At 45.5% G+C, this 14,823-nt stretch overlaps 1 protein-coding gene across 4 annotated transcripts in view; it reads left to right on the forward strand.

Moving 5' to 3' along the window:
* The window catches only part of SZT2 (SZT2 subunit of KICSTOR complex), a 140,664-nt gene that overhangs the window by 115,392 nt on the left and 10,449 nt on the right, over positions 1 to 14,823 (forward strand). For 3 of the 4 annotated variants that reach the window (XM_083157531.1, XM_083157532.1, XM_083157533.1), the window contains 3 exons: positions 1,330 to 1,410; positions 1,632 to 1,706; positions 14,216 to 14,275. In XM_083157531.1, the coding sequence (XP_083013657.1) occupies positions 1,330 to 1,410; positions 1,632 to 1,706; positions 14,216 to 14,275 (216 nt within the window). The remainder of the gene's footprint in view (positions 1 to 1,329; positions 1,411 to 1,631; positions 1,707 to 14,215; positions 14,276 to 14,823) is intronic. The other variant, XM_083157534.1, reaches the window with a different exon arrangement.

Raw genomic sequence — 14,823 nt, forward strand, 5'->3', positions numbered from 1 at the left:
GAATCTTCCTCCCTCTAGTTTCAGTGCATGTCCTCGTGTTCTGCTGCTCCTCTTCCTGTGAAGAATGTCTCCCACCTGCACCTTGTTAAAGCCCTTGATATTGTATATGTGAAAGTTTCTATCATGTCCCCCCTTTCCCTTCTCTGCTCTAAAGGTGCCCATACACTAGTAAGATTTATCTTCAGATCTGGCTGGTTGGAACAAAAACATGGTTATGGATGATTGACAGTTTGTAATTTTTCCAGCATTTCCAAACAAATGGTCAACTGTCATTTGCTCTCATCCATAACCATGTTTTTGTTCCAACCAGACAGATCTGCAGATAAATCTGCGTGTGTATGGCCACCTTAAACTATACATATTAAGATCTTTAAAGGTTCTCCGTGCATACACACTCAGCGGCTTTCCCCCTGGCCGGCACCGAGCTCTGCACTATGCAAAGCTGTTCTCAAAGTCGCTCATCTGCTGGTAATACCAGCAGATGAACGGCTTTCCCGGCGATGATGCAGCAGCGCTCATCGCTGGGCCATACACACTGGGCGGCTTTGAGCTGAAAGCCGCTCAAACCTGCTGTTTTCAGCAACTTTCAGCTCAAAGTCGCACAGTGTGTATGGGCCTTTAGTCTTTCCTGGTACGTTTTGTGATGTAGGCCATGCACCATTTTAGTTGATCTTCTTTGTACAGTCTCTAATGTATTTATATCCTTCTGGAGATATGGCCTCCAGAACTGAACACAGTACTCTAGATAAGGTCGTACCAATGACCTATACAGTCGTATTGGTATGACCTCATCTAGAGTACTGTGTTCAGTACATTTTATGTGCTTCTGTTGAACCCCGTCCTGTACATATCTTTCTCTGTGAAGGTGCTTGGGAAGCACAGCATCTTGTTATTGGAATTCCTACATGCCAGCCAATCACGGAGGAGATTATATATTCATTTAGGGACAATATAAATTGTAATATAAACACTAGAAGCACCCTGCTGTGCAGAGGAAAGAAAATAATTGAATTACAGCACCTCCAAATAAATAAATGTATCTACAGGCTCAGTGGGTTTGCATCCTTAGTGGATCCCGTGGTATAAGTGGGGAGGTTTATTTGTACCAATGATGCGCATACTGTAAGTTGTTTACAGAAGTTATGGTGAACATACATTACATAGTATCTGACTCAGATGTAATTATACATATGTATTGCTAAATATGAATTAGGTGTAATGTCCCAATAATTTGGGAAATCCAGTTTACATGGTGGACAACAGAAAATAATGTATAATTATGTTACATATAAGAAGAGCGCGTGTCTATGATCTGTTTCTATCTTGCAGAGTACAAGTTCTACAGTTATCACTTACCACCTGCAGAGGGCGCTACCTGGAGGAATCGTGCTAATGGAACTCTCCTTCCAGGTTGTTGGCTAGAAATGTATCAAACATTAATCAATTACCCTCAACAATTAATCCCCTATCCTCATTATCATTACTCTTTAATCCCCATTCATCATCATTCTCCATTCTCCATTTTCCTTATAAAATCAGCCATCCTTGTGTGCACACCTATGACTGGGAATGCTGGGTAGGGAGAAGGGGGCCCTCTCAGAATTGTAATGATCTGTCTCTCTTTCCCTTAGGGATGTTATTTCTGTGTGAAGCAATATGCTCTGGAATGTTCCCGAATACCAATGGGCCAGTCTGTTAATTCGCAGGTACCTCTCCGCTGTCCCTATCTTGCATGCACACTATACATCCATGGGTAAAATGAAATAGGATGAGAGATTCAGAAAGTGAGAGATTTGGTAAGACATCTCCAGTTTTTTTTAAAGCGCCAATCATTTACACTGCTAAACCAGTTTGATTTTGCAGTGTAAATGATTGCCGCTTTAAAAACTGGAGATGTCTTACCAAATCTCTCACTTTCTGAATCTCTCATCCTATTATATTTCACCCATGTTGTCTTCATTATCCATTCAGTTCTAAAATGGTACATTTAAAGTAAAAACAATAATACCAGCGCTGGCTGAACATAAAGTTTTCTTAAATTATACATGACTTATTGGCTGACATAAAACAGTTTGAATCCATAATAAATAAATAACTAGGACCGAATCACATCAGAGAATGGAGCCTGACCATTTCCTAGGAACCAATGACATCACTGAGAATACAAGCTATGCATTCACTAGGAACCAGTGACATCACTGACATTGCAGCCTATCCATTTACTAGGAACCAGTGAGCATCACGAAGAATGTATCTTATATATATTCACTAGGAACCAGTGACATCTCTGACAGTGTACTCTATACATTTAGTAGGAACCAATGGCATCACTGACATTGCAGTGTATCCATTCACTTGGAGCCAGTGACATCACAAAGAATTCATCATATATATATGTGTGTGTGTGTGTATATATATATATATATATATATATATATATATATATATTCACTAGGAACCAGTGACATCACTGACATTGCAGCCTATCCATTCACTAGGAACCAGTGACATCACGAAGAATGTATCTTATATATATACACTAGGAACCAGTGACATCTCTGACAGTGTACTCTATACATTCCCTAGGAACCAATGACATCACTGAGAATACAAGCTGTGCATTCACTAGGAACCAGTGACATCACTGACATTGCAGCCTATCCATTCACTAGGAACCAGTGACATCACGAAGAATGTATCTTATATATATTCACTAGGAACCAGTGACATCTCTGACAGTGTACTCTATACATTCCCTAAGAAGCAATGACATCACTGACAGTGCAGTCTATCCATTCACTAGGAGCCAGTGACATCACGAAGAATGTATCTTATATATATTCACTAGGAACCAGTGACATCTCTGACAGTGTACTATATACATTTACTAGGAACCAATGACATCACTGACAGTGCAGTCTATCCATTCACTAGGAGCCAGTGACATCACGAAGAATGCATCCTATATATATATATTCACTAGGAGCCAGTGACATCACTGAGAATGCAACTTATAAATATTATGAATCTATTCCCTGCACCTCTTATGGATCCTTTTAAATGCCATCAACTTTTATTACAGATGGGATGACAGATTCACATTGTAGCGATGTATTCACATTGTAGCGACTGTAACTGGGGTACAAAATATAAAGATGTGTCTTCATACACTGCGACTTCAGTCGCTCCAAACAGCCTTTCTCTGAGGGCCAGGTTGCTAGTAACTTGGCCATTCTGAGTGTCTTATTTGCTCAAAACTACTTTTCTAGTCTGCAGTGATCAGTTTGATGTGCGACATTTGTACGTATGTGCGCAATTCTCAATCTGTATAGGAAGGGCTACGATGTAGCGTCTGCAGCTTTTTCTCATGTTAAGGTCCATTGTGCTTCATCTGTGACTTCCTCCTTGTTTAAAAATAATTCCTGTGGGGTTAGTCATAGCCGGCACCTCTGGCACACCTCTAATGGAGGTGGCCTCTTAGACGTTTAACACCTGCCACTTGCATTAAGTTCAGCAAGGATCCCTCTCTCGGAGTCTTATTGTGATAGGTAGACTCTGGAGCCCCCAGGCAGCGGCCTAATTGTAGGGCTGGCCCTGCTTGCACCATGTGTAGTATGTTGAGGCTAGGTGTATGAGGACACATCCGGACTATGGCCCTTATTCTGATCTGTGCGGCCGGAGCCGCATACGTTGCTCCGGCCGCACAAACCAATCCCCGCCTACAATACGGATCGCCACGGCCGTCCGTACGCGGACGGCTGGCGATCCGCATGAAAATGGTGGGGCGTACGCCTCCACCATGGTGGGAGCTGCCCCCTGCATTCGATGGTCGGCGACCATCGAAGGCAGGGCCGCACGCTCCACCAGCTCCCGCAAGCTTAGACCACACGGACAATCGTCCGTGTGAAAGCTTGTATGGGGGCGGAGAGCTGACATCCGGCGATGTCAGCTTTCCGCCCCCATCACTGGCGTCATAGCCTCATTACCATGCATACGCCCCGCGTTTGCATGGGAACGCCCATGAAACGCTGGGCGTATGCATAGGGTAATGAGGCTATTAAGCCCCTATACGCCCCCTTTGCGGCGTATACATTTTTTGTGCGGCGATTTCGCCTGCACATGCGCAGAGTGACCTCTGCGCATGTGCAGAGTGAAAACATCGGCGGTACGGCCGCACGCGGCCCGTACCGCCGAGATCAGAATAAGGGCCTATGTGAAGTTGGTTTTGGACTCTCCCCTTGACTCAGAATTAAGAAGGGACCACTGCAGTGGTCATGTGTCTGGTACTGACAGTAGGTGGCTGTTTGGTCAATAACTTCTAGATTACCGATGGGTACTCTTTACCTAGAACGGCGCCCACGATGTCCATCGCGGTCATCGGGGGTAAAAAATCGCGGCCATCGCATGCACTAAAAAAACGGGTGCGATGCGATGCCCGCGATTTCCCATAGGGATCAATGTTAAGTGTCAATGGACGCGATTTTTGTGTTCAATGCCTCAATGCCCGCGATTTTTCCATAGGAAACAATGTTAAATGGCCCACAGAGCCCTAATAGTCCCCCTGAAGTCTGAAATGGCCCCCACAATTGTTAACGCCACCCCACGATCATTGTGAACCCGAAGCGTGGCGAGCGGCGGCGGTACGCGTCCTCCGACCTTTTCATACCCCCACTATCCACGTCGGCGTGGAGTTGAGAATAGAATAGTGTGGCAAGCGCAGCGAGCCACCGAGCCCGAAGAGTGGCGAGCGGACGCGGATACCTGTGAAGCCCGCGAAGGGACGCGTTTACCTGTGAAGGTATCCGCGTCCCCTCGCCACGCTTCGGGCTCGGTGGCTCGCCACACTATTCTATTCTCAACTCCACGCCGACGTGGATAGTGGGGGTATGAAAAGGTCGGAGGACGCATACCGCCGCCCCTCGCGGGCTCGCTGCGCTCGCCACGCTTCGGGTTCACGTTGATCGTGGGGTGGCGTTAACAATTGTGGGGGCCATTTCAGACTTCAGGGGGACTATTTGGGCTCTGTGGCCCATTTAACATTGTTTCCTATGGAAAAATCGCGGGCATTGAACACTAAAATCGCGTCCATTGACACTTTTAACATTGTTCCCTATGGGAAATCGCGGGCATCGCGTCGCACCCGTTTTTTAGTGCATGAGATGGCCACGATGCCCGAGATGGGCGCCGTGCTGGGTAAGGAGTACCTACCGATGTGTATGAACTCATAATTCAGCAATTTAATCATCTTGTTGGGTGTACATATATATTAATTATGACTGATTAATTTAAGTGATCCGTATGTGGTTCCCCAGAGGTTTAGAAGTATGGCTCAAGTACCTATGGGGCAGGTGTAAGTCAAAGCGGATGACAATGCCTTTGTAGTGCTTTTTCTCTGTGTACCTTTCTCAAGTGTGCTTGTGGTGAACTGGTCATGTGACAAATCCAGTGGCGTGACCTCTACAGCCAAGGACGGACGACTGTCTGTCTGTTGCTGAACTAGTATATGCAAATGTGGCTGGTTTGCTGAATCTGATTGGTTGCCTTGGGCTACACCTCCACTTGTTTGTTTTAGAAATCTTAGTAACTCACAGCAAAGCCCTCACACATTGCCAGCTGCTCCTTGGCTGCGCAGCCTAGCTCGGTGGCAGGGGTGGATGTTCGGCCGGGCGATGGTTGGCGTTAAGCAGCGAATGACCGCTGCTTAGTGAGTGGTACTGAATCACCCCCTAAGTGATCGCTCACCTGCCGATCTCCGGAAATCGCCCAGGAGTGATTTTCGTAGATCTGCAGTGGGGTCTGAATTGGGCCCACTGTGTGGAGTGGACAGCTGTGCACTTATTTGGGCAGTCTAACAATGAACTACAATCTTTTACAATGGTAATAAACAGACAGCTGCTTTAATACTTACTTGCAATGATCTATTTCTATTTGGCAGTATATTTATTATGATACCAGTATTGTCCTGATCCACGTTATTTCTTTTAAATCAATTTCTATTGAGCTTTGAACCTTTTTTTAGACTTACAGATACAAACCAAATCCCACAAACCCCAACAGAAAAGGGAGAGAGAGAGAGAGAGTGTGTGTGTGTGTGTGTGTGTGTGTGTGTGTGTGTAGGATTAGCCCTTTGGTTCTTAACATTGTACCAAAATCGGTCATTACCTGAGTAACTGGACACACACACACACACACAACACACACAACAGACACACACAACACACACACACACGTAATGGGAAATACAAAGTTGAACAAAACAGCAAATATCGAAGTGTAATGAGTGGTGTGGACACATCTCAGGACACTTAACAACTGTACTTGAATCAGTGCCTACATATACTGTACAACTTTGAAAAAAAGAGAAAATGCAGTCGCACACTGAATACGGCTCATCACAACAACAACAATTATAATATACTCTGCAGTTTAACATGGGGTACTTATGTATTATCTGGGCACCCGATTTTTTCATTGCATGCTACTACTTTTCATTGTAAATACCCGATTTTTAATTGTATAGTCACCCATGCGTGATTTCATACCCCCACTATCCAACTACGCATGGAGTTGATTTTATATAGTGTGGCGAAGGGACACGGATTACTTTACATGTATTCTGCGTCCCCTCCCGGGGCTCGCTGCGCTCGCCACACTATATAAAATCAACTCCATGCTTAGTTGGATAGTGGGGGTATGAAATCACCCATGGGTGACCATAGAATTAAAAATCGGGTCTTTACAATGAAAAATTGCATTGCATGAATTGTATGCCACTGTATTGCATGCAATGCAATGAAAAAATATTACAGATATTACATAAGTACCAATCGAGGTACTTGGCAGATTTTGGCCAAAAATAAAGGCCAACCTACAGTGACCGACCAGGTGACATCATCAGGTAGGTTCCAAACATTCCTAAGGTCCAGAGCATGGGATTCCAGGCCCAGCTCAGTCCAACCACACCAAGGCATCTTACTAGTAGGAAGTGGCAGTTGATTTAATGTTACATTAATAAGAAGAAGCAACTGGGTGCCATAGGTGAGAAGCTGTAATTAAGATGTTGACAAATATTACATTAGTAAAAATAAACATAAAGGCTAGAAAGTATTAAGTCCCCATACATCAGAAGGACATTGGACCCGAACGAACAATCTCGACGGGTCGTGTGCACTGTGTGCGGTCCCATGGGTCGTGAGGTCGACCCCCCCCAGATCAGAAGTGCTGCACGTCTGATCCATCAGCTCTCATTACGGTGGTAAGCAGATCGTATGTGCTTTTTAAGCACATATCATCGCTCATTCGACCGCTTCACGACCTACATACGATCAGGTCGTCCAGATGTATGACCGGCTTTCATAGGTGTGCGCAGCCCATTTTCTTAGGGGGTGCACCATGGAAAGGGGCGTGTCCATCACTCCTATTGGCTGTGTCCATCATCACCTATTATTACACATAATGCCACATACTGTAATGCCCGTTATATATAATGCCAAGCACAATAATAGGCATCACATACTGTATGCCACACACAGTAATGCCCATTCATAGTACTGTATACCACATTCCATAATGCCCAGTACACGTTATGCCACACACCATCACTTTTATGAGCCTCCCATCCATTCTGGGACTGTAGGCAAGTATAACACACAGTATACATACAGAAAGCTGATACACACACAGCATGCACATATACACACACATAGTATACATACAGGCACAGCATGCACACACAGAGATGCAGGGCCGGCTCTACCATTAGGCAGCTGCCTAGGGCGCCAGGCTCTGGGGGGGCGCCACCAAGTCTGCCTAAAAATTAAGGATGTCTATGAGGATTCTTGTTGTACTTAATTCAGGTGACTGCTGCAAAACTTCTAAGACCTCACCTCCATACTTTCGCTTAAGGCATACTTTCCCGCCTTTGCTGCCCCCTCCCCTTTGTACTCTGTTGTGGGTGGCAAAGGGTTGCCTCCAGGGAAAGCAGGAAACTTGCCCACCTTCCCAAGGTGGGGCTGGGAGGACCACCTAATGTTTGTCAAGTATGACTTAAGGGGTTGGAAAGTGGGTATTGGTGGCAGTATGGGTTAGAGGGGGGGGGGGGGGGGGTGCAGTAATTAAGTTTTGCCTAGGGTGCTGTGAAGCCTTACACCGGCCCTGCAGAGATGTACTATAGTATACACAGAGCCCCCTCCCACACACCCACACATAGTATACATATATAAAGCCCTTCTATACAGTATACATACAGACAGCTGACACACACTCCCTCACTCACACACACACCTTTTTGACATAAAAATAAAAAGTAGCCAGCATCATTAAAGACCAATATAAAAAGTTCCAGCATCATTAAAGACCAACATAAAAACAACTTTTTAAATCCCCCCCCCCCCCAAAAAAGACACAGTCATAGACTGCCCATATACTGTAATATACCTGTACAAACCCCTTTGTTCCAGCATCTCCTGATAAGCAGCAGCCCTGCAGCACATTCTAATCGCCAGGCACTGGGCAGGAAGTCCTCCAGCCCTCACTCACTAAGCAGTGAAAGAATTGCCTGAGACAGGTTGAGAGGAGCTGTGCACTTCAGCTCCCCCTACAGGCTGCTATGGTCATCACTATAAATTTAGTGTGTATCCTGCTGCGGGCTCTGCCGCGTCTTTCACTGCAGCGAGCCAGGGAAAAAAAAACACTGTTCGACAGATTTCAGCCCTGGCTGCAATCGTGCGGGGGGTGCCCATCATTAGGAGGTGCCTGTGCACCCCTGGCACCCCCTGTGGGCACGCCTATGCCAGCTTTACATTAAGTGTTACAACAATGATGCCCCAAAGCAGCCAAGCCGCACCAACCTACTACGGACCACCTGCAATAGTCATAGGGTATGCTGATAGTGATGATACCAACTTTCAAAACTCATGTATGTGGACATTGCATATACACCCACTCCCCTCGGGATTGCGTAAGATACCATATCTGTTCAGTTATCCATCTGTTAGGCTGCGTCTTCTTGTGTCAGGACGCAGATTCTTGTGTCTACACATTGGGCGGTATTCAATGAGGCTGATTCGCCAGGTTTTTATGGCGATTTTGTGCTGTAAGGCGAATTTCTGACTAAAACGGTGAATCACCCTATTCAATGACCAGATGGTGAATACATTTCAAGGTTTTTTTCGCCATGATTCACCGAGTAGCAATCGCTATCTTTTTATGGTGAAGTGGAAGGTGAACTTTTTAAAATAAAGTGTTTTTGTTTTTTACAATTGGTGTAAAAAAATCTGGAATTTTATTCTGAGGAGGGGCATGCTATTTTTATTCATGTGCTGTAAGCACATGAATATATATTTAATTTAAAAATATATATATTTTTTTTTTACACAGACCAGCCAGCAGGGGGCCGCTCATTAGATATTCATATATTCACTTCACCCGATCATTACATATGCATGATCGGGTGTAGTGAATATACCCGATCCCCTGCTGGCACCCCCGGGGGCAGCCTGTGCTGCCTGGCTCCCGGGGAGCCCACCTCCCCCCCACAAACGTTCTGGGGCAGGCAGGGAGACTTCCATCTCCCTGCCTGCCACCGTCCTCTGGCTCCCTGCGGCGTCCGCCGCAGGAGCTCAAATTCGCCAGTCAGGGGCAGCGAGCCCCTGACTCGTTGAATACCGGAGCCGGAGAGGCTCCGGAACTCAGTGAGCAGTGGCGAATGTGCAGCGAATCCTAAACCGGATTCGCTGCACGTCACCAGTATTCACATTGAATACTGCCCATTGCGTTTTAGCAGGATGCAGCGGGCTTGTGTATATATCCTCTTGAATAAGCATCCTGCTAGACATCTCCTGTTCTACTGCATCCTGCTTAAAACGCAATGCGTAGACATAGATTTAAATGTGCCAGCTCCTTCCTGCCAAACAGGTCCCTTTTTTAAAAGGGACCTGTCAAAACGCAATGTACATCTACTTAGATGCATTAATTCATTCCTTTTTGGCTGAGCAATGTCTGGCTGCCACCTGCAAGAAATGTGATCAGCACCCAGACCATCCCTGGCCACCGCGTTACATCTCGGGTGATGGAGGACCCGTATCGAGTCATCGAACTGATCTTTCCAGCTACAGTGTAAAGCTGCGGAGAGACCGGTAACAGCGAGGGACAGAGATGTTTATACACCGGCACTAACGGCTCCTGTCACACAGCTGCTGTGATCACGGATAATTGGCCCCGTTGATGATCACTGTGTGAGAGGATATCAGCTATAGGGATTTATTGGCTCTGCAATTAATGTAAGAAGTCGATGCTTTGCCATTTCCAGTTTTAATATATGAAAATACCAGTGCTTCAATAACATGTCTGACACTGCGCAGCAAAACCGATCACTGTGTTTTCTGAAAGCAATTCCGCAAAAAATTATAAAAAACTATAGCCTGGCAAATGAAAAGTCATTTTTGGAATTCAGAGTTTTGGCGCTGGATTAATTCTCCTGGGACGAGTGCCATCACTGCAGAGGCAAATAGGATTCTTGTTTATGTTCTGTCCGCTCCATGCGATTATTTACACTTATTGGTCCTGATTCAGTAAGGGGTGTAGATTTGCAAGATTCGCAATACTATAACGGTAGAATGGAGGGGGCTGCGTAGCACAGGGCACGGCCGCCCGGATCCCTCCACTGCTAACATGAGTGCCTTGCTATACAACGAAGCGCTCCCATGTTAAGGGTAGCCCCCTCCCCAAAATGGCCCACCTCCGCTGTGTGGGCAAAAGAAGAATGTCAACATTTTCAGCAATCAGTGACTGAAGCTGAATCGCCCCAATTAGCTCTTATTGATATAGCACACCTGTACAGAAAATATTCAGTCACATCAGTCCCTGCCCCAGTGGAGCTTACACTCTGTTTCCTTGCACAGGCCCGGGCAACCTCTGGCCGCCCTGCAACAGTTTTGCTGTTAGGGAATGCTGAAACTATGGCAAGGCATGCTGGGATGTGTAATTTTACAACAGCTGATGAGCCACAGGTTGGGGGTAGACCTGTGCTAGCACATGGACACACTATTTAAATTTTTTGGGTAATCAGAAGCCAATTAACCGACCAGTATGTTTTTGAAGTGTTCTTAAGTGCTCTGGTTAATAATTGAACTTGAAGTTATGAGGCAATTATACCAACCACTGATCTACCCCAAAATGGCTTCCTCCATGTTTTATTGCGGACCAGTATATTTTAGCACATAACCATATTATACAGGGACACCCAAACTCAATCTTCTCTCCTAATAGAGAAAGCCCTTAGACCAGGGGTGGCCAAACCAGTTCTACCAACGGTCCACGTTTTCCAAATCACCTACAGTAGCTGGTGCACAGCTGTAGTCAATACTAACTCCCACAGATCACCTAGCTGGTGCACAGCTGTAGTCATTACTAACTGTCACATTCCCCACATCACCTAGCTGGTGCACCGCTGTAGTCATTACTAACTGTCACATTCCACAGATCACCTAGCTGGTGCACAGCTGTAGTCATTACTAACTGTCACATTCCCCAGATCACCTAGCTGGTGCATAGCTGTAGTCATTACTATCTGTCACATTCCCCAGATCACCTAGCTGGTGCACAGCTGTAGTCATTACTAACTGTCACATTCCCCAGATCACCTAGCTGGTGCACAGCTGTAGTCATTACTAACTGTCACATTCCCCAGATCACCTAGCTGGTGCACAGCTGTAGTCATTACTAACTGTCACATTTCCCAGATCACCTAGCCGGTGCACAGCTGTAGTCATTACTAACTGTCACATTCCCCAGATCACCTAGCTGGTGCACAGCTGTAGTCATTACTAACTGTCACATTCCCCACATCACCTAGCTGGTGCACAGCTGTAGTCATTACTAACTGTTACATTCCCCAGATCACCCAGCAGGTGCACAGCTGTAGTCATTACTAACTGTCACATTCCCCAGATCACCTAGCTGGTGCACAGCTGTTGTCATTACTAACTGTCACATTCCCAAGATCACCTAGCTGGTGCACAGCTGTAGTCATTACTAACTGTCACATTTTCAATCCTGCTGCATCATTCCTACTACAGATGTACAGGTTGCCTGAGACACATGAACAGTTGGTGGATCTTGAGGACAGGTTTTGCCACCCCAGCTATAGAACATACAGTAGGAATAATATGTTGGTTTTGCTTACTCTTCGTGCTCATACAGCATACAGCTCAACCTGTCAAAATTATGGAACAACATAACCATAATGTGAGCAAGACTTGAATTGCCCCATCGGGCACAATCTAGTGGCCGCTGGTATACAAAAATCTTAAATTCCCCATAGAGGTCAGTTTTTATCTCCCCCCCCCCCCCCCCCCCACATCCTTCCTTGTCTCTCTCTCACACAGTCTTTATCAGTCCATCCCATCCTCATCCAAGTCCCCCCCCTCAGTTCTTGTTTCTCTCGCCCTTCCTCAGTCCTGATCTCTATCCCCCCTCCATCCCCCCCCCCCCCCCCCCAGGTATCAGGGTCTACTTGTGTGCTTTCTCCACGGCTCCCTCCTGTGTTGATCCCTGATTGGCTGAGTGACTCAGTGCCCGCACTAGATAGTCCTCCTGTGCTTAAGTGAGGCTGGAGGGTGGGTGGAGCGTGGTTAAAGGGCAGGTGCACAGCCAATGGCAGGGGCAGTCGGACAGCGCCGTAACTGTCTGCTGCAGGTGCTCAGCATTTAAAAAAAAAAAATTGCGCATGCACCAACTCATCCCAAAATCCCAGGTTTAGAGCTTCCCAAATCCAAGGATACCGCTGATGTCATTCCCAGGATTGGTTACTGTAGTCCCAAGCAAATTGACTTCCTTCTGTAAAGTGGTTTTTGTTGCCTTGCTCCTTATTTACAGATATTTATGTTCTCTTTATTCAAAAGTTGTCATTTTGGTGGGCGTGGCTTATTTGAAGACAAACCACATTATAAACCAAGTTACATTAGTTGGCGGTAAAACAAAGGTGTAAATGTTATGGTAATAATCTGCAATTTCACAACTGCCGGCTTTTATCTAGAAAACTGGTTCTGCTAAAATTTTTATATCTTCTGATCATTATAAAGTTTATGGTAAAATAAAATGTATCCGTAAGTAAAGAGGTGCATATATTATTAATTTGGATGTTACAAGCTTTAATACACAGGAAAGCAGTTGAGATAAACATTTATGTCTAGCTTTTAATTCAAATGCAATTTTCCTCAATTGCGAAGATTTGGCTTAGACATGGGGAGTGGTATAATATATCTATACTATTATTAGGCGACTATAAATGGTTGACCTAAAAGATAGACGGGGTTAAAAGGTTGAGATGACATTTGGCAATTACCACCAGCTTGCGCAGCGGGCGTATGGACAGTCAGTGGATTACCCGCACACACAGCGCGACACAATATGTTTTTGAACAACATGGTATTGCTGCTACTTCAAGCCACCGGCCTCTCCCCCACGCCCTTGTGCGCCATAGCCCTCCAGCATCGGCAAGTTTGTATGCATGTACAGATTCCGGCACCCCGCAAGGTCCCCGCTGCCGACAATATTGGCTGCGGTGCGGATCGTACAGTGTGTATGCATCATAAGTGTGCCTTTCCGGCCAAAGTTGGGATTGCCTTTTCAAGACGCTCATCACCATGATATATTTGAAATAAAAACAAGTAATGGCCATGACTACTATTTTGGTGAAACAGTGGATAAATATATTGTAGAATGAAAGTATTGTCATGGTGAATAAAGCTATATGTCTTACTGTATATTATTGCTGATCAGACAGATGGATGATGGTGTAGATGGAGGAAAATGTGATTACTGAGTAATATGTGTCCTGGTTGGTTGGTGGCTGCCGTCTTCCTTTTGATAATGTGCCCAATAAATCTTTGTGCCAGGTTTTGTGAACCTCGCTGGACCCCACTAACAGTATCCCATGTACTCCCCTCTAATAATGATCTTCTTTTAATTCCAAGAGTTGGTATCAAATTATTGATTGACAGATCAGCTAATGGGTGGACTGTACCCTACAATGTAGACCTAAAGTCATTTATTTGAAGTTGTGCTAAATTATCTGTCTACTCTTTAATGTTACCGAAGCCATGTAAGATGGGTGAATATGCACCGGGTAGTTCCATCTCAGAGAACAGTGTTCCCTGTGTGTCTAGTTGTTGCGTTTCGTCTTGTGTACATGTGTCCTATCCTCTTTCATCAGGGCACACACTCCATCCGAAATCATTGCAGGAGTACCGCTGAAAGTGCCTCAGAGTCTGCGGTACGTCTCTTGTCCCTTTCTCCTGTGCTTGGCGGTCTACTCTAAGCTTCCGGCATCTTTATCATGGTCTCCGTGTCACGTCCGTTACTATCCTTGTTTGTCACGACATACCAAGCACATCCTACCTTTGTCTGGTACTGAATATATACATGTGCCTTCTGTGTTTTGTCTCACGTTCTGTAATTCGCAGTTACTGTATATGTCACTGTCTCTCCTAGTCCTGCTGGAAACGTGCTAATTGTTAGCAGTCTCCTATCTGACTCTTTTCATGACTGTTCCAGCCCTGTCTGTCCCTTATACCCTCTGTAATGTCACATTAGCAATTCGCTGAATCACTTAGTTTATCACACACATCTTTTACTTCTTCCACTATCTGTGTTGCCTAAATTCACCATACCCTCTACCCGCATCGCAGGTGATTTCTGGGCTGCCTCAATGTCGGTGCTCAGACGAATTCACGAGACTTGATATGTGGCTTAAGCAATCATTGTGTGCTGGGCTGTTGACGCGTTTCGGTGCTGGACAGTTGACGCGTTTCGGTGCTGGGC

Source organism: Crinia signifera, chromosome 8 (assembly GCF_055691185.1).
Source record: "Crinia signifera chromosome 8, ASM5569118v1, whole genome shotgun sequence".
NCBI lineage: Eukaryota > Metazoa > Chordata > Amphibia > Anura > Myobatrachidae > Crinia > Crinia signifera.